This window comes from Engystomops pustulosus, chromosome 1, assembly GCF_040894005.1.
Source record: "Engystomops pustulosus chromosome 1, aEngPut4.maternal, whole genome shotgun sequence".
In the NCBI taxonomy this organism is placed as follows: Eukaryota; Metazoa; Chordata; class Amphibia; order Anura; family Leptodactylidae; genus Engystomops; species Engystomops pustulosus.
In genome coordinates, this window is record NC_092411.1 from 15,027,303 (window position 1) to 15,049,415 (window position 22,113).

General features: G+C 42.1%; 1 protein-coding gene across 6 annotated transcripts in view; it reads left to right on the top strand.

The window, feature by feature from the left end:
* The window catches only part of RAB27B (RAB27B, member RAS oncogene family), a 154,360-nt gene extending 133,563 nt beyond the window's left edge, over positions 1–20,797 (top strand). For all 6 annotated transcript variants that reach the window (XM_072133832.1, XM_072133866.1, XM_072133851.1 and 3 more), the window contains 5 exons: positions 11,864–12,035; positions 13,635–13,720; positions 15,766–15,869; positions 16,864–16,987; positions 18,498–20,797. In XM_072133832.1, coding sequence (XP_071989933.1) covers positions 11,883–12,035; positions 13,635–13,720; positions 15,766–15,869; positions 16,864–16,987; positions 18,498–18,687 — 657 coding nt within the window. In that variant the 5' untranslated portion in view covers positions 11,864–11,882 and the 3' untranslated portion in view covers positions 18,688–20,797. The remainder of the gene's footprint in view (positions 1–11,863; positions 12,036–13,634; positions 13,721–15,765; positions 15,870–16,863; positions 16,988–18,497) is intronic.
* Positions 20,798–22,113: the final 1,316 nt, after the last annotated feature.

Below are 22,113 nucleotides of genomic sequence, written 5' to 3' on the forward strand. Positions count from 1 at the left end.
AACTCACACTTACAGCTCCGGGTGTGTTCTTGTCCATCCCTGATATTAAACACGAGAAATATCCAAGAATAGTTTTGGCATTTACAGAGCGGTACAATCCACAACAAATATTAACCAGCGCCTTGCACCTCTGCAGATATGGATATGGCCGCCCGCTCTTATGTAAATAGGGATTTATAAGCCAATAGTAAGAAGGTCAGAAATAATACACTCTGCATGCTGTCTGTGACTGTGAGCTAAAAACCTACAATGACCTAATACTTCTCACAGCTGAGGATTTGTTACCTTACCACACAGCCTAAACAAACCTTAGGTTGTTGCATTGGATTTGAACTGATACATTGTAACAAACTTCCATGACAGAAGGAGTGGGGGTGCTGATCTACTTGGCTCACATAGGATAAATTACTGACAATTGTAGCAAACTCTCAGCTCTGAGACGTATTAGGTTTATATTGGATTTAACAAGACTGCTCCATTCACCTGATACCTGAACTTGTACATTGTCACAAACCATTAGGACTGTAGGGAGATTTGTGCTGCTGATATATTCACAGGGAATTGGATAGGATTGTAGCAAAATCTCAGCTGTGAGAAGCACTAGGGTTGTATTGAATTTACCAATATGTTTTTGTTCACTTACTTTATGCATAAATATTTTAACTGATCCGATACATTGTTACAGACTATCACGATTGTATGGAAATGTGTGCTACAGATGTATTCATAGGTGATTAGTTACAAACCCTCAGCTGTGACAAGTATCAGTTCTGCATGGGATTTATCTGCACAAGTAGAATGAGAGGTCTAGATAAGTGCTGGGGACAGGGACTTCTCTACACTTGATAACAGAGATCAGTAGATGTCTCCATTGTTCTGAGTAAAGGTTGTCATGTGTGACTGTTGTGTTTGCTCTATAAGGACCTCTGACATGACATTACCCTGTGCAGCAGCAGTCATGTGAGAGGAGGATCCACACTCATGTACAAAGAGACCATTATGTGACGGATGGAGTATTGTGCTTTAAGATATGTGCTGGGCAACGCTGTCATGAAAAATGCCATTTAAAAAACCTATGCAACTTTTCTGTACCAGATTCTAAATAGTCATTCCCCAATACTGCCCAATTATACAATGCTTTAGGACCTCCCATAGGCTCCTGTGCCCAAGGTGCAACTCCACCAGTTACACCCGATCCTGTACTGATCCTAAGTTACATCCTATATTATACCCCAGAGCTGCACTCACTATTCTGCTGCTGGTGCAGTCACTGTGTACATACATGACATTACTTATCCTGTACTGATCCTGAGTTACATCCTGTATTATACTCCAGAGCTGCACTCACTATTCTGCTGCTGGTGCAGTCACTGTGTACATACATGACATTACTTATCCTGTACTGATCCTGAGTTACATCCTGTATTATACCCCAGAGCTGCACTCACTATGCTGCTGCTGGTGCAGTCACTGTGTACATACATGACATTACTTATCCTGTACTGATCCTGAGTTACATCCTGTATTATACCCCAGAGCTGCACTCACTATTCTGCTGCTGGTGCAGTCACTGTGTACATACATGACATTACTTATCCTGTACTGATCCTGAGTTACATCCTGTATTATACCCCAGAGCTGCACTCACTATTCTGCTGGTGGTGCAGTCACTGTGTACATACATGACATTACTTATCCTGTACTGATCCTGAGTTACATCCTGTATTATACCCCAGAGCTGCACTCACTATTCTGCTGCTGGTGCAGTCACTGTGTACATACATGACATTACTTATCCTGTACTGATCCTGAGTTACATCCTGTATTATACTGCAGAGCTGCACTCACTATTCTGCTGCTGGTGCAGTCACTGTGTACATACATTTCTTATCCTGTACTGATCCTGAGTTACATCCTGTATTATACCCCAGAGCTGCACTCACTATTCTGCTGCTGGTGCAGTCACTGTGTACATACATGACATTACTTATCCTGTACTGATCCTGAGTTACATCCTGTATTATACTCCAGAGCTGCACTCACTATTCTTCTGCTGGTGCAGTCACTGTGTACATACATTACATTACTTATCCTGTACTGATCCTGAGTTACATCCTGTATTATACCCCAGAGCTGCACTCACTATTCTGCTGCTGGTGCAGTTACTGTGTACATACATGGCATTACTTATCCTGTACTGATCCTGAGTTACATCCTGTATTATACTCCAGAGCTGCACTCACTATTCTGCTGCTGGTGCAGTCACTGTGTACATACATGACATTACTTATCCTGTACTGATCCTGAGTTACATCCTGTATTATACCCCAGAGCTGCACTCACTATTCTGCTGCTGGTGCAGTCACTGTGTACATACATGACATTACTTACCCTGTACTGATCCTGAGTTACATCCTGTATTATACTCCAGAGCTGCACTCACTATTCTGCTGCTGGTGCAGTCACTTTGTACATACATGACATTACTTATCCTGTACTGATCCTGAGTTACATCCTGTATTATACCCCAGAGCTGCACTCACTATTCTGCTGCTGGTGCAGTCACTGTGTACATACATGACATTACTTACCCTGTACTGATCCTGAGTTACATCCTGTATTATACTCCAGAGCTGCACTCACTATTCTGCTGCTGGTGCAGTCACTGTGTACATACATGAGATTACTTATCCTGTACTGATCCTGAGTTACATCCTGTATTACACCCCAGAGCTGCACTCACTATTCTGCTGCTGGTGCAGTCACTGTGTACATACATGACATTACTTATCCTGTACTGATCCTGAGTTACATCCTGTATTATACCCCAGAGCTGCACTCACTATTCTGCTGCTGGTGCAGTCACTGTGTACATACATGACATTACTGATCCTGTACTGATCCTGAGTTACATCCTATAATGATTATATATAATGAATACACAACAGAAAATCTATTGTACTGAGAAAGTAAATATATAACCAGGAAATCCTGTCACTCTGGTTTGTCCTTATGTGTAGACACAATGTATTACTTTCTGATCTCTCTACTTTGTGCCCATTTCCGGTCTGGTGGTTTCCCTCGGGCTAGTTGGCATGGCAGACATTATTTTTTATATAACACAATAATGAGATGCAGTGTGAAATACGATGTAACGTGACTTCCTGGGACGCGTTCACACAATAGTGACTCCTAAGTTAGGAAGTCAGGTGTTAATATCTAGAAAGCCAAGTCTGTGCCAATGTGTTGAGTGCACTACCATAGACACAGGACCCGTAGAAAAAGAGGACCTATCCTTGGTAGATCCTATATCTTTTACTATTGTAAATGCTTGGGAAGCCCCGCCCCTGAGGAACTGCATAGTTACTAAACATAGAAGGGAGCACCATGGAAGTAAGAACCCAACTCAAATTTTTTTTCCCTACAAGAAAGGATCTAATTGATGAAGGTCTGACCATTGGGAAGCCACAAATCACAAGATTAGTAGTAGGGGAGTCTCATGGCGATGAATAGAGCAGCAATGTGCCTGCAGAACCTCCTGCTCCATTTTTACTGGGAGCAAGGAACCTCACTTCTAGTGAACAGTGGGGGTCCCAGTGCTCAGACCCACCACTCGTCATTCCCATACTGTGAACATTAAGTCATATGGGGGCACTGACTAATACAGTGCCCCCATAACTGCATCAGCCACAGCACTTTCCATAACAGTGATTAGTGATTACTGCCGGAGTAACATCTGTAGTGTTCCAAAATCCGTGACACCCATAGCGTCCCAGAACACTTGCAGCAAACTTTGTATGGGTGACATCCATGGATGTAGATCTCTCCTGCTCCTATGATGTCCCTGACATAGATGAGCGGTGTCCTCCCCGTGTGCAGTAACACAGGGGCCATAATGAAATGCGGCTTCATCCTGTGCGCCATTGATCGCTGTGATGTATGGCTGGAGAAGATTTATTGGATTCCCTGTGACCGCAGCCAAAGCCGGTGAAATATCTTCCCTAAGAGATGATCAATTATCGTTAAGTCCTGTAACTTGATATTCCATTAGATGGTTAGATCAAATCATCAGGGACATGTGCAACCTAGTGACCCGCATGTGATGCAGGACCCGGGGATGTGGTGACCCACATGTGCACACGTGTGATGCAGGACCCGGGGATGTGGTAACCTGCATGTGCACACGTGTGATGCAGGACCCGGGGATGTGGTGACCTGCATGTGCACACGTGTGATGCAGGACCCGGGGATGTGGTGACCTGCATGTGCACACGTGTGATGCAGGACCCGGGGATGTGGTGACCTGCATGTGCACACGTGTGATGCAGGACCCGTCTCTTATTTTACCCCCCACATACTGTGCTCCCAGCAGCTCCCCACTTATTGTACCCCCTCTTACTGTGCCCCCAGCAGCTCCCGTTCTTATTTTACCCCCACATACTGTACCCCCAGCAGCTCCCCCACTTATTGTACTCCCTCCTACTGTGCCCCCAGCAGCTCCCCTCTTATTATACTCCGTCCTACTATGCTCCCAGCATCTCCCCCTCTTATTATACTCCCTTTACTATGCTCCCAGCATCTCCCCCTCTTATTATACTACCTCCTACTGTGCTCCCAGCATCTCCCCCTCTTATTATACTCTCTCCTACTGTGCCCCCATCATCTCCCCCTCTTATTATACTACCTCCTACTGTGCCCCCAGCAGCTCCCCCTCTTATACTACCTCCTACTGTGCCCCCAGCAGCTCCCCCTCTTATTATACTCTCTCCTACTGTGCCCCCAGCAGCTCCCCCTCTTATTATACTACCTCCTACTGTGCCCCCAGCAGCTCCCCCTCTTATTATACTCTCTCCTACTGTGCCCCCAGCAGCTCCCCCTCTTATTATACTACCTCCTACTGTGCCCCCAGCAGCTCCCCCTCTTATTATACTCTCTCCTACTGTGCTCCCAGCATCTCCCCCTCTTATTATACTACCTCCTACTGTGCTCCCAGCAGCTCCCCCTCTTATTATACTACCTCCTACTGTGCTCCCAGCAGCTCCCCCTCTTATTATACTACCTCCTACTGTGCCCCCAGCAGCTCCCCCTCTTATTATACTACCTCCTACTGTGCCCCCAGCAGCTCCCCCTCTTATTATACTCTCTCCTACTGTGCCCCCAGCACCTTTTATTTTTCAGCAGCAACCTCCTTTATTTTGCCCCACCCAGCAGCTCCCCCTCTTATTTTGCCCCCTCCCCCAACATCTTCCCCTTTTATTTCCCTCCAGCAGCTCCCCTTCTTATTTTATCCCCTCATACGGTGCCCCCAGCAGCTCCCCCTCTTATTTTAGTAGCCTCTCATTTGCCTCCTAGCAGACCCCCTCTTATGTTTCACCCCCCCCCCCCAGCAGTAGCCTCCTTTATTTTCCTCCCCCCAGCAGCTCCCCCTCTTATTTTGTGTAGTCACTTGTACTATGGATTTATGCAAAGTTAGGAACTCTTTAATGAAACATCTACTAGCGGTGGCTGAAATACGTTCCAATTTTATAATTTTACCTTCCTCTTTATACAGGCAATTATTTTGCAGACACCAGGAATGCTGGGAGATTTTACCTGTGAAGCCTCAGGAATTGTTAATACAGCTCCTTCACATAATACAACATGTCATACTTCCATAGAGAACATGTGTATTCTGCTGACAGGCCAGTAGTAGGCAATTGCTTAGACAGCACTTCCATAAACTTCCATTAATGTTAGTTATATAGTGAAAGTTATTTCTTGATCCACTTTTTCTTGCTTCTTTGTCTTCAGCTCTTATGTGACCTCTGACTTTACTGCGGATCAGGTTCTTCTGGCCTCGGCACTCGCTTATCCAGTTTTCTCAGATACTTGTAACATTCCTTACTTTATGTACTCACGTGTTCATACAGAGACCTCAGCCACAACTTGTAGTATTGCTGCTGGACACGAAGGGTCCCGCCCACCCTTAAGATCACCGAGGAGTCCAGGCGAGGGAATTGCTCATGTTTCACACCATAGATACATAGTTACATTATAGAATTCTTGCCACCTGCATTCACCACTAGGGGGAGCTCATCTTTGTATCATGTGGACAGCCACTCCATGTGCCCCACATTGGACACTGGTCTAGTGGAAATAATTAGATCAATAATTAGATCATATAAGGGACATTCCGTCACATAATATTGGATGTTTTCCACCAGAACCTTCTCCCGATGATTCCGAGTTCTACATTCCCAGTAGTAAATGTCATTCTAATGGATTTGAAGGTTTACCATAATGATTATATCTGTCTGGTCCCCAGAGTCCTGCTAATTCACCAGTTCTACACCTACTCTGATTGAATATTGGGAAAGTCCATGGAGGGGCTTTGAACATAATAGTGCCATATGGTGCATAACTAGCAGTGCTAAACAGTGTCCGAATAATGTAACCATATTGTCCCCAACTAGAAGTGCCAAAATGGTTTCCAAAATATAGAACTACCTTCTACACATATAGTGCTAAACAGTGTCAGAATAGTAGTGCCACACTGTGCACGAATAGTAGTGCAATTACCATAACATGTACAGCTCATAGTGCTAAACAATGAAAGAATAGTATTACCATACTGTGCACAGCTAAGAGTGCCAGATAATTTCTAAATTATAGCGCCATATTGTGCATAACTACTTGTACTAAGCAGTGTCATAATAATAGTGCCATATTGTGCATAACTACTTGTACTAAGCAGTGTCATAATAATAGTGCCATATTGTGCATAACTACTTGTACTAAGCAGTGTCATAATAATAGTGCCATATTGTGCACAACTACTAGTAGTACTATATAGAGTCATAATAATAGCGCCATATTGTGCACAGCAACTAGTAGTAATAAACAGTGTGAAAATAATGGTTCCTTATAGTGCATAGCAACTAGTAGTACTATATAGAGTCAGAATAATAGTGCCATATCCTGGACAACAACTAGTGGTACCAAAGTGTACAAATTATAGTGCCATATTGTGCACAACAACTAGTAGTACTATACAGAGTCAGAATAATAGTGCCATATTGTGCACAGCAACTAGTAGTACTATATAGTGTCAGAATAATAGTGCCATATTGTGCACAACAACTGGTAGTACTATATAGTGACAGAATAATAGTTCCATATTGTGCCCAACAACTAGTAGTACTATATAGAGTCAGAATAATAGTTCCATATTGTGCACAACAACTAGTAGTACTATATAAAGTCAGAATAATAGTGTCATATTGTGCCCAACAACTAGTAGTACTATATAGTGTCAGAATAATAGTGCCATATTGTGCACAATAACTTGTGGTACTATATAGAGTCAGAATAATAGTGTCATATTGTGCACAACAACTAGTAGTACTATATAGTGTCAGAATAATAGTTCCATATTGTGCCCAACAACTAGTAGTACTATATAGAGTCAGAATAATAGTTCCATATTGTGCACAACAACTAGTAGTACTATATAGTGTCAGAATAATAGTGCCATATTGTGCACAATAACTTGTGGTACTATATAGAGTCAGAATAATAGTGTCATATTGTGCACAACAACTGGTAGTACTATATAGTGTCAGAATAATAGTGCCATATTGTGCACAACAACTAGTAGTACTATATAGTGTCAGAATAATAGTGCCATATTGTGCACAACAACTAGTAGTACTATATAGTGTCAGAATAATAGTGCCATATTGTGCACAACAACTAGTAGTACTATATAGTGTCAGAATAATAGTTCCATATTGTGCCCAACAACTAGTAGTACTATATAGAGTCAGAATAATAGTTCCATATTGTGCACAACAACTAGTAGTACTATATAGTGTCAGAATAATAGTGCCATATTGTGCACAATAACTTGTGGTACTATATAGAGTCAGAATAATAGTGTCATATTGTGCACAACAACTAGTAGTACTATATAGTGTCAGAATAATAGTGCCATATTGTGCACAACAACTAGTAGTACTATATAAAGTCAGAATAATAGTGTCATATTGTGCCCAACAACTAGTAGTACTATATAGTGTCAGAATAATAGTGCCATATTGTGCACAATAACTTGTGGTACTATATAGAGTCAGAATAATAGTGTCATATTGTGCACAACAACTAGTAGTACTATATAGTGTCAGAATAATAGTGCCATATTGTGCCCAACAACTAGTAGTACTATATAGAGTCAGAATAATAGTTCCATATTGTGCACAACAACTAGTAGTACTATATAGTGTCAGAATAATAGTGCCATATTGTGCACAATAACTTGTGGTACTATATAGAGTCAGAATAATAGTGTCATATTGTGCACAACAACTGGTAGTACTATATAGTGTCAGAATAATAGTGCCATATTGTGCACAACAACTAGTAGTACTATATAGTGTCAGAATAATAGTGCCATATTGTGCACAACAACTAGTAGTACTATATAGTGTCAGAATAATAGTGCCATATTGTGCACAACAACTAGTAGTACTATATAGTGTCAGAATAATAGTTCCATATTGTGCCCAACAACTAGTAGTACTAATATAAAGTCAGAATAATAGTGTCATATTGTGCCCAACAACTAGTAGTACTATATAGTGTCAGAATAATAGTGCCATATTGTGCACAATAACTTGTGGTACTATATAGAGTCAGAATAATAGTGCCATATTGTGCACAACAACTAGTAGTACTATATAGTGTCAGAATAATAGTGCCACATTGTGCACAACAACTAGTAGTACTATATAGTGTCAGAATAATAGTGCCATATTGTGCACAACAACTAGTAGTACTATATAGTGTCAGAATAATAGTTCCATATTGTGCCCAACAACTAGTAGTACTATATGGAGTCAGAATAATAGTTCCATATTGTGCACAACAACTAGTAGTACTATATACAGTCAAAATAATAGTGCCATATTGTGCACAACAACTAGTAGTACTATATAGAGTCAGAATAATAGTTTCATATTGTGCACAACAACTAGTAGTACTATGTAAAGTCAGAATAACAGTGTCATATTGTGCCCAACAACTAGTAGTACTATATAGTGTCAGAATAATAGTGCCATATTGTGCACAACTAGTAGTACTAAACAGTGTCAAAATAATGGTTCCATATTGTGCACAATAACTAGTAGTACTATATACAGTCAAAATAATAGTGCCATATTGTGCACAACAACTGGTAGTACTATATAGTGTCAGAATAATAGTGCCATATTGTGCACAACAACTAGTAGTACTATATAGTGTCAGAATAATAGTGCCATATTGTGCACAACAACTAGTAGTACTATATAGAGTCAGAATAATAGTTCCATATTGTGCACAACAACTAGTAGTACTATATACAGTCAAAATAATAGTTCCATATTGTGCACAACAACTAGTAGTACTATGTAAAGTCAGAATAATAGTGTCATATTGTGCACAATAACTTGTGGTACTATATAGAGTCAGAATAATAGTGCCATGTTGTGCACAACTAGTAGTACTAAGCAGTGTCAGAATAATAGTGTCATATTGTGCACAATAACTTGTGGTATTATACAGTTAGAATAGTAGTGCCATATTGTGCACAACAACTAATGGTACTATATAGTGTCAGCATAATAGTGCCATATTGTGCTCGCCTAGTAGTGCTGATTTTCCCACAATAATGTCATATTGTGCACAAGTGGTGCCAAACAGTGTGAGAATAATAGTTCCATATGGTGCACAGAGAGGATCAGCATAATTGGTGTCGTGTCTGAAGGGTGAATGATCTGCAGAGAAGTCGTCTTTTGATAAATTAGCCTCATCTCCTGTGTATTAAAATGGATAATTAGTATAAATATTAATTGGCGCCCGGGTTTGTTTGCAGGCGCGGTGTGACAGCCGGCTGTCATAAATAAGTGCACCCGTCTCTGTGGAGATTTGCCGGCTCCTCGTGTAATGAGGCTGAGGTTGAATGGAGTGACTCATCCGCACACCTCGTCCTGCAGAAATCAGAAGATAAATCGCCCTCCGCCTTCTGCAGTCATCATCTCGCATTAACAAAACCGCGGCTCACATTTAGCCATTGAACTGCATTACTCTTAAAGGGCTTCTCCACTTTCAATAGTTCATATTGGTTACAAGCTTTTCTTAACAATATGCTAATCACAAAGTGTTCTGCTTTGTCCACCAGTGATCACTTGATAAATCCATCTGTTTTCAGATTCCCTGCAGTGCCCCCACAGGTGAAATGAAGTATTACAATATGTCCATTCCCATCAATGATTTGTATCTGTAATACAGGACAGGTCCTCTAGAGCAGGAAAAACAATTGCTTTCCGATAGTACCAGACTCTAAACAGAGGACCCATTTATTAATTTGTAGTATAAATTGATTTGACACAGATTATTACTGAAGGTGTTATTGAAAGGGACCAGATTTACCCCATTAGGAAAGTCCTTTTTTAGAATATCCTATTTAAGGTGAAATCTGACCTGTTTACCTATAAAAATCACCCTCAACTCCTTCAATGTCTTGTGACAATGAGCAGAGATGAGTCATATTTTGCCTGAGATGAGTTAAATTTAGCGGCTACAGGTATAGAGTCCCTTCAGACATTCTTATCTTCCATTCTGTATCACTTAGAAACATGGTGTTGGTGTCATGTTAAAGATAAGAATCTTCTCTTTCTGATTGCACAGGAACCACAGCTACAGGCTGTTAAAAATGGCAGGAATTGGAAGTATTATCCGCAACTCACATTACCAATTAAGTATTTAGCTGCTTGTTTTTTTCCAGCTCTGTAGGAGAAACCTGATATGATCTGAAAGATGAGATTGTTATCTTTAATATGTCACCAATCTGAAATGACTCTTCCCTTGCAGCCTCTTATTTGATTCATCTCAGGCAAATATGACTCTTCTCTGCTCATTTTCTCATGACTTTGGAGAAGATTTTATTTTATGCATAAATGGGTGAGATTTTGCATAAAAGATGAATTTCTAGTAAAATCTGATGACAGATTCCCTTTGGCTGCCTGGTATCTACCCCCAAACCCCTGTATGGAGATCACCTCTTGGAGTAGTCTTAGTATTGGTGGCTTATGCATATAGGTGTGTGGCTCTCATATGATTGGCAAAGACAGGCCAAGGTCAGGGCTGGTGGAGATCGATCTAATATGGAAATCCAGGTAGAAGTTTAGAAGTGTGAAAGGGACAGAGGTCAGACATTGGGTAGATGTAGAGACCTATGAGGACAGCGCTGCAGGGACATTATTGGACTAAGAAACCTATTGCTCAAGCACCTTCTCATGGTGAAGGTTCCTTAAAGGGGATCTACCACCAGGATGAAGGACTGTATGCAAATGAGCCTGAGGGGCTCCAGGCTGTATAATTGTTAATGGAGCCTGGAGCCCCTCAGGCTCATTGGCATTCAGTCCTTCATCTTGGTATTGATGCCCTTTAAACTACACAGGGTCCTGTATGAACGGCTGTGAGGACATTTACACAACCACCTTTTGGCATCGGGACGAGCCAGTGGTAGCACCGGCCAAATGAAGTCATTACACTTAAAACCCCCAAATTTGGTGCAAAAAATGGGCTTTCCAAAGTCGTCAGCCCCTTATTGCATGCGAGCAGTGTAGCCAACACAATCCTGTCTCGTATTAATTGATCATCAGTGGATATTGGTGAATTTGCTCCTTAATAGGGGGTGCATTTTCCAGTTAGCTAATTGCACTGTCCATCCTGAGCCTCCTGGTTCCTGAGCATAATGTCCATTAGAGAACTGTATTAGAATTCCACCTGAAGTTGTGCAGGTATTATGTGGTCCCTCTGAGTCCCTCTATTTCTTATGTTTCAGGTTCACCGCAGTCTACACTATGACGGATGGTGACTATGATTATCTGATTAAGCTCCTGGCCCTCGGAGATTCCGGTGTTGGGAAGACCACCTTCCTGTACAGGTATACAGACAACAAGTTCAACCCGAAATTCATCACCACAGTGGGAATAGACTTCCGGGAAAAGAGAGTGGTAAGTGACACTGATAAAGACGTGACGTCCCGGGTCAACCAAACCAAAGAGCAGAACCTGCTGGACCACGGAAGGACCAATAATGGCTTTAGACACCAGTAACCTCTGACCCCTGCTCACCCTAGACCACAAGGGAGGTTTCCAATAAAACCCTTTACACCATAGACCACCCACCAGGGATGTTATCTATAATCCAGTAGTCATTCTAAGCCACCAGAATTGTTACCAATAACCAAATTTTTAGCCCTGGACCAATAGGGAAGTGACCAAAATATTTTTCCTAAATCCTAAAGCACCAGAGATGTTACCCATTCCCCCTCTCATGACCTTAGACTGTCAAGAATATTATTAATACCTTTTTACCACCATATACTGACAGGGATGTTGCTAATTATTTTGCCACTGTAGAATAACAGGCCATTGGGAGGGGGCTAAGTTCTCCTGTACAGTGTAACAGCCTATGAAGCTACAACATGGAGGTGCTGTGGTAACACCCCCCGGAGCCCTTCAGACTCCTTACCATACTTTTAAAAGTTGATTTTAGGGATTTTAAGGAGGCTATCTTTATTCTTAAAAATATAGTTATATCCGTGGACAGTAACCAGTCAGGGGTCAGGTTTCGGGGAACCGCAGTCAATCCGCCGGCCACTTGTCAGGTAACATCCGCCTCTTTACCAGCTGTGCCTCCTTGTTCTTGGTCTTCTCCCCTCCCTCCCGAAGTCTTGTCTCAGAATTCGTGCCTGCGCAGTGTGCGTTTCTCCCTCCGGGTTGGTGCAGGGGTGGAGGGGAGATGAAGTGCACAATGCGCAGGTTTTGAGACAAGACCGTGGTTGATCATTCAGCCATTCATAACATCCAGTAATATTACGTATACATCACCCACTTCTGCACGGTTCTTGGGCCACTTTTCAAGGAATGCATCAATCCTCCAAAATTCTGTTAACAGGAAAAGGGTTAATAGTCACATCCCTATTGGTCCAGGGCTAACAATTGGGTTACTGGATTATAGATAACATCCCTGGTGGGTGGTCTATGGTGTCAAAGGGTTTATTGGAAACCTCCCTTGTGGTCTAGGGTAAGAAGGGGTCAGAGGTTACTGGTATCTACGGTGCAAATGCCATTATTAGTAACATCCTTGGTGGTCTTAAAGGGCCAGGTAACAGTCCTGGTGGTCTGAGGTGATGAACGGGCTATTGGTACCAATTCTGGTGGTTTACAGTGACTTTTGGGTGGTCTATGGTGTGAAAGGGTCTATTGGAAATCTGCCTTGTAGTCTAGGGGTAATAAGTAATATCCCTGGTGGTCTAAGGTGATGAATGTGTTATTGGTAACATGCCTGGTGGTCTAGAATAGGAAGGGGCTTTTAGTAATATCCCTGGTGGTCTAGTGTATTGAATGGGTAACCTGTCCAATCTAGCAGTAACCTGTCTACTCATATGATTAGTTGCCAGGACAGAAGTGTTATCCATTCGGGGGGTGACTATGCAGCCAATCAGATCACATCACTGAGCAGCCAATGACCCTTGAAGCTGAGGGACTAAATAATCAGCGTTGCTATAATTTTTGCATTAATATTATATTTGCATTCATTTTTTTTAGATCTATAACAATGCTGGTCCTGGTGCCACACAGGGCAAATCCTTTAAGGTGCACCTACAGCTGTGGGACACAGCAGGGCAGGAGAGGTAATGTATCACCACGATCAGATATATACATTGTAACCACGTCAGATACATTATGGGTACATCTCGGATGATGATGTCACCAGGGGTGCCGCCCCTCTAGCGCCCACATCAGCCAACCAGCTGTGACCATCTTACCCAACAACATAAATGGCCCACACTGGAGACAAGGTAGGTGTCCTGCTTGTCTCCAGACCAGGACTTTCCATATTTCTAGGAATCTAGACCCCGGAACTTGTAAAACTTGCTTTGACTTCTGCAGAAAAATTACAAAATTCTTAACAAGGCCCTCATTGTAGTTACACTGAAATTCCACAAAGGAATCATCCATGCGGCTCAGCCCTCAGGCTTCATCTAGTCACTAGCAGCCGTCACATGGTTTGCGTCATCATGCGACTTTGCATCGCATTTGAAAAACATTTGTATAAACAAAATTATCTTTGAAAATGCAAAAAAAAGGGGTTTCTGAAACGTTACATTCCGCAATCATTACCATTATTGTCTTGTCTGAGTCACTTCAGTCAAAATTTGTATACCATATGTATTTTGGGAAAACTGAATATGAGCCATAGAATCACAATCTATCACCAGAAAGGAGTGAGCAGGGGCCAAAATGGCCAGACACTGGGGCTGGGGGTCATAGTGCACAGGCCAGTGATCCTCCCCAAAATGGGCCTGGTTTTGCCAGCAGCATTAAAAGAGTTAACACCCACCATCGGTACCAGCACAGATCGTGGGTGTTACTGGTGCATAATCAGACCCAAACAGATTTTTTTTCTTTTTTCATGGGTCCTTTTATCACTACTTCAGACTATTTTGCCTTTAGAATCATTGGACACATTTTTTCATGTCTTATAATAGCACTTTCCTTACATGAGATCCTCTTGTCCATGTAGCTCCCTCTTTCTTCTCTATGCTGCCAGGCTGGAGATGGGCACATTTCAAACAGCTATAACTTCTGTACCCTGGTACAATTTTGGTGTCATTTTAAAGAAGAGAATCTACCCCTTAATACAGATTGTGTTTATAAGTGTTACAGAGATTTCCACAGTCAGGAGTATGAAGATCCTACTCCGACTTGTAACTTGAACACATGATATCTCCAGTTTTGTGGCACCTCGAAACACAAGCTTTGTACGAAATTTAGCTGTTGTAACTATTGTTTCATTTTGGGGTAGCTCTTCTTTTTCCACAATACTCCCCAGTAACTGAAAAATCATGCTATGGCTTATTTTTTGTGGGGGAATTGGGGTAATTGCAGTACAACAGACTGATCAGTAACACTGATGATGAGACGACTCTGCACATCTCATCCCAGTACATATGGCAAAGCTACAGAGAACATAAAATGTCATCCTGTCTTTTCTGCTTTAGTGGTTAATGTTTCCATATATACGATTTAGTGTCTTTCTGCTTGTCATAATGCTCTTATTTTCATGTAACTAAAGTACATTAAGCATGGTGATGATGAGATGGCACTGCACATCCTCTCCCAGTACATATAGAAAACCCCCCTTCCCCCTGAAAATGTCATCTGTTCAATTCTGTTCTAGTGGTCATTGTTTAGTGTACTATTTGGTCTCCTGCTGAGGGTTTTAGTGAACCCCATTTGCTGGTTTTGTAGCATATCTGTATAAAAGAGAAATAGTTTTGTAACTGCAGTACAACATAGATGTCAATAACCACAGTCATAACAATAATACTCTGCACAACCAGTCCCAGAACATATAGAAAAGCTACAGAAAAACATATAAATCTTGTACAGTGGTCAATTTTTCCGTATACTATTTTTACATTTTTTTGGGGGGTAATCGTATTGCTCCGACCTTTCACCCCTGATGAGCATATCAACATATCAATGAGGTAAATTAAAAGAAGAAAGGGAAAGTAGTCTTATGTAGCTGCAATCTAACAAAGCTGTCAGTAACAATAGTGATAGTGAGGTGGCTCTGCACATTCTATCCCAGTATATACAGCAAAGCTACAGGGGATGTCACTTTTCATGTCTGCTCTGGTGGTTAATGTTCCATATTATTTGGTCTATCCAGGTTTCGGAGCCTCACTACAGCATTCTTCAGAGATGCCATGGGTTTCCTCTTAATGTTTGATCTCACCAGTCAACAGAGTTTCCTAAATGTTCGGAATTGGATGAGTAAGTGTTATACAATTGTATCTACAATAAGGGGCATCATGATGAGAATGTATCCAGGTCCATATATATATATATATATCCAGTGTACATCAGTTTTTATCCCATTCCACTCAAAGATGAGAGTTTGCTAGTAGTGTATCCAATCTACTACTAGTGTATCCAACCTACTACTAGTGTATCCAACCTACTACTAGTGTATCCAATCTACTACTAGTGTATCCAACCTACTACTAGTGTACCCAACCTACCACTAGTGTATCCAACCTACTATACTAGTGTATCTAATCTACTACTAGTGTATCCAACCTACTACTAGTGTACCCAACCTACCACTAGTGTATCCAACCTACTATACTAGTGTATCCAATCTACTACTAGTGTATCCAATCTACTACTAGTGTATCCAATCTACTACTAGTGTATCCAACCTACTACCAGTGTATCCAACCTACTACCAGTGTATCCAATCTACTACCAGTGTATCCAACCTGCTACCAGTGTATCCAACCTGCTACCAGTGTATCCAACCTGCTACCAGTGTATCCAACCTACTACTAGTGTATCCAACCTACTACCAGTGTATCCAACCTACTACCAGTGTATCCAACCTACTACCAGTGTATCCAACCTACTACCAGTGTATCCAACCTACTACCAGTGTATCCAACCTACTACCAGTGTTTCCAACCTACTACTAGTGTATCCAACCTACTACTAGTGTATCCAATCTACTTCCTGCACTGATACATTGCAGCAGACAGGGGAAAGCATAGAGTATTGTAAATTATTGCACCATACAGTGCCCATATATTCACTGACAGCAAGCAGATATCATTCAGATGATGAGAGACTGAAACAAAAAGTATATTATAACGTTGTAAAAAAATTTTTATTAGACCCTAATAAGGCAAGAACCAAGTGAAAGGGACAGTTCAAGTTTTGTAACGGCAAGACAATGGATAAATTTATTAATTTTTTTACATTTCCATTGCAGGTCAGCTTCAAGCAAACGCTTACTGTGAGAATCCTGATATTGTATTAATTGGTAACAAAGCCGACCTGTCCGATCAGAGAGAGGTCAATGAGAGGCAAGCAAAGGAACTTGCTGATAAGTATGGGTGAGTAATCCAAGATTGTAATCTCATATGGTAGTAACCACCACTAGGGGGAGCTAAGAAGTTTATTGTATACTATATATAAAGAGCCACCACTAGTCGTCGCTCAGGAGCTAATTGAATACTGTATATACAGCCACCACTAGAGGGAGCTCAGGAGCTAATTGAATACTGTATATACAGCCACCACTAGAGGGAGCTCAGGAGCTTATTGAATACTGTATATACAGCCACCACTAGAGGGAGCTCAGGAGCTTATTGAATACTGTATATACAGCCACCACTAGGGGGTGCTTACAATCATATTGTACACTATATATAAACAGCCACCACTAGGGGGAGCAAAGGAGCTTATTGTATACCATATATAAACAGCCACCACTAGTCGTCGCTCAGGGGCTTATTGAATACTACTGTATATACAGCCACCACTAGAGGGAGCTCAGGAGCTTATTGAATACTGTAGATACAGCCACCATTAGGGGGAGCTCAGGAGCATATTGTATACTCTGTATGCAGCGCCACTTGGGAGAGCTACCAGCTACAAACATAGGAGCTCATTAAATACTGTACATTCAGCCACCACTAGGGGAAGTTCAGGGCATTACTGCATACTGTATTTACAGTCACCACTAGGGGAGCTCAGATGATTAATACATGGTGTATATTCAACTATCACTAGGGGAAGCATAAGAAATTACTGCATACTGTATATAGAGCAACCACTAGGGGAGCTCAGATGATTAATACATGGATTATATTCAGCCACCACTAGGAGGAGCACATGAAATTACTACATACTGGGGGTCATTTACTAAGGGCCCGATTCGCGTTTTCCCGACGTGTTACCCGAATATTTCCGATTTGCGCGATTTTCCCTGTATTGCCCCAGGATTTTGCCACATGCGATCGGATTGTGTCGCATCGGTGCCGGCATGCACGCGATGGAAATCGGGGGGCGTGGCCGAACGAAAACCCGACGGATTCGGAAAAACCGCCGAATTAAAAGATCAGTGCATTCCGGGGAACTTCAGTGCTGCAGCGCCACCCAGTGGACGTCAGAGGAACTACCTTAGTGAATCCTGGCCGGACCCGAATCCACCGCAGAGAACGCGCCGTTGGATCACGAATGGACCGGGTAAGTAAATCTGCCCCATAGTGTATATTCAGCCACCACTAGGAGGAGCACATGAAATTACTACATACTGTGTATAGAGCAACCACTAGGGGAGCTCAGGAGCTTATAGTATGCAGATATCTCTTCAGCTCCCCCTAGTGGTGCCTGTAGGTAGATTGAATTTTACCTGTCTATACACATAGGTCAGTACTCTACCTGTCCATACATATCATGAATCTGGAAAACCCCTTTAAAGTGTAGATCTATCCTGCCCCTAATTCAGAAACTGCGTCACTCTTGCTTGTGGCAGTGTCTGGTATTGTAACCTTCACCTTTTTTTTTATATATATATAATATTCCCTTTAGTGCTTCTAACTATATTCCTTTTCTGCTCAGCATTCCATATTTTGAGACAAGTGCAGCCACCGGACAGAACGTGGAAAAATCAGTGGACACTCTTCTGGACTTGATAATGAAACGCATGGAGCAATGTGTGGACAAGACCCAAGTACCAGATGCAGTTAATGGGGGAAACTCTGGAAAATTAGACGAAGCAAAAGCAGGAGGAAGAAAGTGCGCCTGCTAAAGTGCAACCCATCCGGACTGTGAGAACATTCAGTGGTCAACGTGAAATGGCTGACAAGTCGCCACAGCGCCCCCCTAGTGGTCAGTGTCTGCTCTGCAGTGGTTCATGACATCGTACCATAAACACAATCTTCAAAGTCAAAGAAATAAAAAAAAATCCCACCTGCAACCTCCCCCCCCCCCACCTTTTGTTGTTTCGGTATTCGCCATCACCTCTTGTGAACAAAGTGTTAATCTTATATATTTATATGCATTCTAAAAAAAAGATACAAAAAATATGTTTCTTATGGGAAAAATATGGTGACTGTGGTTAAAATGGGTTATTTTTACTTTGTTTTAAATCATCTGGTGTAGATTTAAGTTGGATTGGGTATGGAAGCAAGCAAGCACCGTAATAGATTACCTCCTCTTTGTGCTCCTCCTACTTCAGGATTCCCCACCCACTTGTTCCGGGTAACAAGAAGTTCTAGCTGTCTACCAAACCTTTGTGAATGATTCTGACGTATCTCCTCGTCTCATGTTCTTGCTTGGTGTGTATGTGTTGCTATCGATAAACCAAATCGTGTCCCGACCAGGGAAATTTTATTTTTGGCCCATTTGTCAATGTTGGGAAAGGCGAATATGTGATATGAGATTTGATGTATATTTGGTTATTATATATGATGGTCTTTGGTTTTCCTAAGTCAGACAGCACCTTAAAAAATGGGGGTGGGGCTTATATACATGTATGGGCGGGGCTTTGAAATAACATAGGGTCCTATAATTGGTGCCTATAAATCTCCTACTTGTAGGGGAGAGTTATCACGAGGAAAATTTTTGAAGTCTGTATTGCCATATTTTGTGCCAAATTTATCAACAGTCCCATGAATTTTGATACAATTTGATGCTTTTTAAAAAATTTTAAAATTCTAAAACCTCTGTCCTGTGATCCACTTCGAAGGCCTCCTTCCCTAGTGGAGGTAAATTGCAACAAATGTCGGAACTTTCAAGTTTGATACTACTGGAGTATCAGAAGCGTGATAGACCTCCCACGCCCACTTTCCAAGCTACAAAAAAAGTGACTGGTGTAAAGAAGTAAACTTTTTTTCACAAACCATTCAAAATGTGGAAAAGAGTTTTTGATAAATTTCCTTTACGTTTCTTAAATTCTTTAAGGTTGGGCTAAGTTCAAAATGGCCGTCCTAAGAACCATAACTGTGATTATCCTATGCCATTCGGAAAGCTCCGTGCTGTCATGTGGCCATATCGGTTTTTGAACTAATTAGATTTATTACTGGAATTTTTATATTAAAACCTATTTTATTATGTTTCTATAGTATGTCTACCATACTATAGACCTCTAATTGTTAGCTAGTTGTGCCCATATAATTACAGAGGGTATGGAGAATGGCAGTGTTGTCATGGGGTTAAAGACACACATATATATACATACATATATATATATATATGATCCCGCATTTTTAGACCAGTAGAAATCTTTTTTTGGTAAACAAATACACCCCTTTATGCCCTGTATGATATATAGAGGGCGTTCTGCTGCTCTGTAGTCAGTGTTGAGTAGTCAGAGTCAGAAAACATCTCCAATGTGCCCATCTCCTCTATGTACAGTGTCACATGGTCATCAATTCATTTAAGTGGACAGCATGTAATACCACTTTCGGCCATTAGAGGCCACTGGTTTGCTGTCCCTTTTTCTGGCAATCATTTGTGATCACTGGGGATTCCTGAACCTGAAACTCTTAGCTGATCACGAGTCCGACAGTTTTGACTTCGGCCACCCAAGATTAACACTTTAAACCCTGGGATTGGGAATATTTGAATTCTTTTAAAAAAAAACAAAACGCATGAGCATCCTGTGACACAGAGTTGTATTCCGCCCCTCTGTCTATTTTCGGCGCCTTTTTTATCGTCCATTATTTTTCCGAATTAACAGCTTTAATACCAAATGAACGGAGACGAATACTTCCTTCTGTGAAAGCAAAATTAACCCACAAAATGCTGAATATGGAAAAAGTGAGAGGAACACAAGGGGCTTCTGATATTGTGGAGATGTAAAGTACTTATTTTTGTGCCAATATACAATATGAATGTCATAAAGAGATTTATTCAGATCTTGTTGTGTCCGTTGTTTACTTTCCACCCCCATCCACTTTTTTTTTTTTAAATATATTTTTTTGTGAGTTTCAACAAATTTTATATATGTTAGAACATATCCTACGTAACCCAGGACCGACGATACAGGTAAGTGAAATGACACCTGGTGAAAGTGCACCAGGAGATCTGATGTACATTTGGGTGATTTATCATGGATTGTAGGCCTGCATACCAGAATACAAATCGTGATTTAGTTCTGACCCCCGGCTACTCCTCCCTCTTTGGGGGTTGGGTGTGGTGGGGGGGGCGGTGTAAGGCTGTGCAGTTGGCTGGCGGGTGGAAGGCACTTATTAGCAATAGCCTGTGCCAAGTTAAGGCACTGGTTAAAGTGCAGATCTACGCCTGGCTAATTGCGCCCGCAATGCCGAAGAGGCTCCAGTCTCCTGATAGATCCGGGAAATGGGGGTTGGTTGAATCATATGCTGGTACATGATGCGCTAGCGTATGATACAACCCCCTCATAGTATATGCAACATCCCCCACCGGGGCCTAGCCTTTTCTCGGGGCCTGGAGTCGTGGCTGGCGGTTGCGGCCTAGGCACGCTAGTGTCACGGGGCTTGGTATGGGGAACCGGAGGGCTGTCCTACAGCCTGGCAGGTCTCCAGCAGGGTGGTGTTGGCAAGAAATGATGAGGGAGAGGCTGCTATAGCGGATCTCCCTGGGGCAACCCTTTGGTATCTAGAGTATGAGTCTCTGTGTGGTGGACAGGGTGCCTGTGATGATGGCAGCCGTAGTAGCAGGGACCAGACGGAAGCAGACGTTGAACAAAAACAACTTACGGTTCTTTATTGGAACCAACAGGAACCGTAGCAACGTGCCTTAACAGGATGGTGGAATGCTGGAGATGTAGGTGGAGGGAGCCACAGGATGGATCCTCAGCCTGGATGCAAAGGGCAGGCTGGGAGGTAGCTGTGTCCTGGAAGGATGCTTCAGCTTTATCCTGGATTGCTTCAGGTATCACCCTTGAAGGTAGGATGATACCCCTTTCCTCTCGCTAACTAGCTATTAGCTCCATGCTTCAGGCAGGGAGCTGGGCTCACCTGCTCTGGTCTGGTGTGCTGGCTGCACAGACTCCTCAGAGTCTGTACTGGAGTAACTCCAGTCTGCTTCTGAGCTGCTGCTCAGCTAACTGCTCTCTAGAACTTTCCTGACTAGGGGTTTTGTTACTCCCACTGGTCAGGTGGTGGCTACTCCTCCAATTACATCTCAGCTCACAGAAACAGAGTGCAACACCTGTGATTGGCTGACACACATTACATCACAGGAAACAATT